The 3742-nt window shown below is 45.5% G+C and overlaps 1 protein-coding gene across 2 annotated transcripts; it reads left to right on the forward strand.

Annotated features, from left to right (window-relative positions):
• Positions 1-3736, forward strand: LOC107096944 (WW domain binding protein 1-like). Of its 2 annotated transcripts, none has more exons than XM_015393859.1 (4): positions 1-182; positions 1527-1632; positions 1828-1989; positions 2904-3736. In XM_015393859.1, the coding sequence occupies exons 1-4, from the start codon at positions 108-110 to the stop codon at positions 3257-3259; spliced, it is 699 nt and encodes a 232-aa protein (XP_015249345.1). In that variant the 5' UTR covers positions 1-107; the 3' UTR covers positions 3260-3736. The 2 variants fall into 2 exon arrangements, with proteins under 2 accessions (XP_015249345.1, XP_015249346.1); XM_015393860.1 differs by having other exon boundaries at positions 2-182; positions 1530-1632.
• The last annotated feature ends 6 nt before the right edge of the window (positions 3737-3742 follow it).

A 3742-nucleotide genomic window follows, 5' to 3' on the forward strand; every position in this document is an offset into this window, starting at 1 on the left:
ACAGTCGGTACTTCCGGCATAATGTTTTTAGCCGACCCAGGGATGTGGCTTGCTAGGGTACTGTGACTGTGTTCTTCAACCATGTTCTTTTAATCCTTTTAAACTGGATGATTTTGGACATGACTTCATCAAAGTTGAATCCTGGACTTCAAAACTCTGCTACGCCGACCTCCTTAGTGGAGGTGAGACCTAACTTAACGTTTAGCCTGTTGGTTTAGATGCTAACAGCAGTTAGCCTGCTGGTTTGGATGCTAACAGCAGTTATCCAGCTACTCCAGATGCTAAAAGCAGTTAGCCTGCTGATTTAGATGCTAAAGGCAGTCAGCCTGCTGATTTAGATGCTAAAAGCAGTTACCCTGCTGATTAAAAAGCTAAAAGCAGTCAGTGTGCTGATTTAGATGCTAAAGGCAGTTAGCCTGCTGACTTAGATGCTAAAAGCAGTCAGCCTGCTGATTAACATGCTTAAACCAGTTAGCCAGCTTATTTAGATGCTAAAAGCAGTTAGCTTGCTGGTTTAAATGCTAAAAGTATTTAGCCTGCTGGGTTGGATGCTAACAGCAATTATTCTGCTGGTTTAGATGCTTAAAACAGTTAGCCTACTGATTTAGATGCTAAAAGCAGCTAGCCTGCTGGCTTAGATGCTAAAAGCAGTTAGCCTGCTGGTTTTAATGCTAAAAGCATTTAGCCTGCTGGTTTGGATGCTAACGGCATTTATTCTGTTGGTTTAGATGCTAAAAACAGTTAGCATCTGCCTTCGATGCTAAAAACAGTTAGCTATGGTTTAGATGCTAAAAACAGTTAGCATCTGACTTAGATGCTAAAAACACTTAGCTATGGTTTAGATGCTAAAAACAGGTAGCTTCTGATGTAGATGCTAAAAACAGTTAGCTTCTGGTTTAGATGCTAAAAACAGTTAGCTTCTGGTTTAGATGCTAAAAACAGTTAGCTAAGGTTTGCATGCTTAAAGCAGTTAGTTTGTTAAAGTTAGCTGCTGTAGTTTATAGTGGTGGCCTTGTGTTTACTTGTTGGAGCTAAAGAGCTAACTCCTGAATCATTCATTGCTTCAGCCAGGTTGTTTATTGGTACATGCTTTAAAGAGCAATGAGAACAAACAGGATGTTCACATTTCTTAGATGTGAACAGGTAATTCATCCCTTCATCCAGTCACATTCAATCCACTCCAGGTGTCAACCAATCCAGTCGGATTCAGTTTAGTTTTTAAATTGGTTTCAATCCATGAATGACGGCTGATTGACTGGATTCCCTGAAGAGGATTTGCTTTTCCATAATGAGTCTGCAGCAGCAGTGGAGAGGAAAAGCTCCTTTTAACGGGAAGGAACACTGAGAAGGAAAATAGGAGCTCCAGTCCAGGAGTTCTTTCCATGTTAAACTAAAGGAGGAACTCTGGAGTCTCTTTATCCAGGAGAGAAATGCTCCAGGAGCAGACTAACTTTGTTAAACAGGCTGTTTAACAGATGAATCTGATTAATTGATGGTTTAACTGGGCTCTACTGGTTCTGTGTCAGCAGGTCGGACTGGTTTGCGTGGGGATGGACAACCAGAGCTACACCTGTGAATCTGGCCGCTGCTGTGGAGACGCCGAATGCTGCCTTAACTACTACGAGCTGTGGTGTAAGTTACCTTCCTGTTTCCTCCCTGAATAGGAAGCAGCAGGACATCTGGTCCATTTAGCTGGATCTGGATGCTGATGTTTGGAGGTTCTACTGCCTCAGAAACACTTGGGGATTAATTTGAGTCCCTGTTCTCTCTATGTAGAGGTCAGGTTTCTGATGGCGTTAACATGTTCTGTGGGTGATCCGTCTCCAGGGTTCTGGCTGGTCTGGGCTTTGATCATCATCCTGACGGGTTTTTGCATCTGTCACCACTGGCGGGCCAAGCAGCGCTTCCAGCAGCAGCGGCGGCAGAACGAGATCAACCTTATCGCCTACAGGGAGGTCAACAACAACTCGCAGTTACCCCTCTATCTCAGTAAGTCGCCTGCAGAACTCCATTCCAGCCTGTTTTTGGTTTACTGACATTTTTTGCTGCTTGATCACTACTTTTCGCTCCATTGGTCACGTAACACCTCCTCCACTGCGTGGCGCCATCTTTATTAGTCGCCGCTGTCTGGTAGTGGCAGCCTATGGCGACAGCATGCTGCTGTGATAGCAATTCCCATAATGCTTCTTGAGGAGAGCTCTCTGCGCAAAGCATTCTGGGATATATCTGCCTCTTCTGAGGCCTTTCTTTTCTTCCCTTCGTAGACACTTTTTCTCTTACGACCCCTGGCCATTTTCAAAGAACCACGGTGAGAAACATGAGCATCATTGACCGCCTGAAACCATAGCTCACAGCAGATACAGCATACGCCAGAAAAAGATAGCTAACGGGGTGAGCACGTAGCACAGCCTTATGTAAACATATCCCCAGAATGATTGACAGTTAGGAGGACCACTTTTTTAGATGAAATAATAGATCGTCCTCTATACCTTTAAAGTGGTTCAACTATAGATGTCCTTTAATTATTAAAGGCATAACCTTTTATTTGACTTTCTTCTTAGGTAAATGTTTGGAAGCAATACATAAATTCCTACATGGACAATTCATATGGACCTGGGTAAACTGCTAGCTTAACTAGCGGTTAGCTCTATGAAGTCAGGACTGGTTGTTGCTGTGTTTTTATGGCAAAAAGAGTCTTTTAAGCCCAAAAGGGAAGTCACTGACGAGTAGATCAGGATGCAGAGTAACAGTGCATCCCATAGCAACAGATGTTTTTATCCAACAAGGCGCCAGGTGACGCAGTTTTACGATGCAGTGAAGGTTTGAGCATCCCGTTGCTCCGGTAGGGTCGCTCTCCATTTGGTTCTCTGGGTCCAACGGCTCCCTCCATCTGTTCTCTGCAGGGTTCCTGCCGGTCTACCTGCTGCCAGCCTATGAGGACGCAGTCGACCGACCACAAACCCCCCCTCCCCCCTACACGCCCCTCCAGTTGGCGCCACCATGCTCCGACCCCCTAGAGGATGTCTGTGGCTCCTGCTCGGGTGCCTCCACGGAGCACGACGATAACGCCGACCCCCAGGAGGCAACGCAGATCTACTCCAGTGGCCCCAGTACCCCCGACAAGGACTCCACACCGGGCCGGTACCGGCGGTTCACGGGCGATTCTGGCATCGAAGTGTGTGACAGCCAGGATCCTCTGTGGGACAGAGAGGAGATGTTAGAGGAGGGGGGCGGTCCGCAGACCAAGCCTCCTGGGTGACCATGTCGGGGGTTGGCGATTAACAGGAACATCTACCTCACAGGGACAGCTTCGGAACCGGGGGTGGGGGGACCCAAACACCCAGGTTCTAGCAGAGATTCTGTGGATCCAGACCAGCAGCCTTTAATGAGATGCTGGGTTCATTTCTAAGGAATGTCTTTTTTTTCTAATTGAAATGTGTTGGAGGAGACATTTGGTTTGACTGTCAGCTTTACGTCTGTTTGGGTTCTTTGTATGAAAACCACTAACGATTATTTTACAAATCGATTCATATTTTTTACGATTAATAATCGGATAGCCAAAGGTTCCTTAAAGAAGACTTTTCTATGAAATCAGACCGGGTGAAACTAAAACCTTTTCACTTGAAGAGTTCTGGATTATTACGACGGAGTATCAGGGCCAGGTTAGAGATTTTTTTATTTTGAGAGTAAAGTCGTGGCATTAAGAGAATAAGGTGGTAATATTATAAGAATTAAGTCATCA

Source organism: Cyprinodon variegatus, unplaced genomic scaffold, assembly GCF_000732505.1.
Source record: "Cyprinodon variegatus isolate N-32 unplaced genomic scaffold, C_variegatus-1.0 Scaffold660, whole genome shotgun sequence".
In the NCBI taxonomy this organism is placed as follows: Eukaryota; Metazoa; Chordata; class Actinopteri; order Cyprinodontiformes; family Cyprinodontidae; genus Cyprinodon; species Cyprinodon variegatus.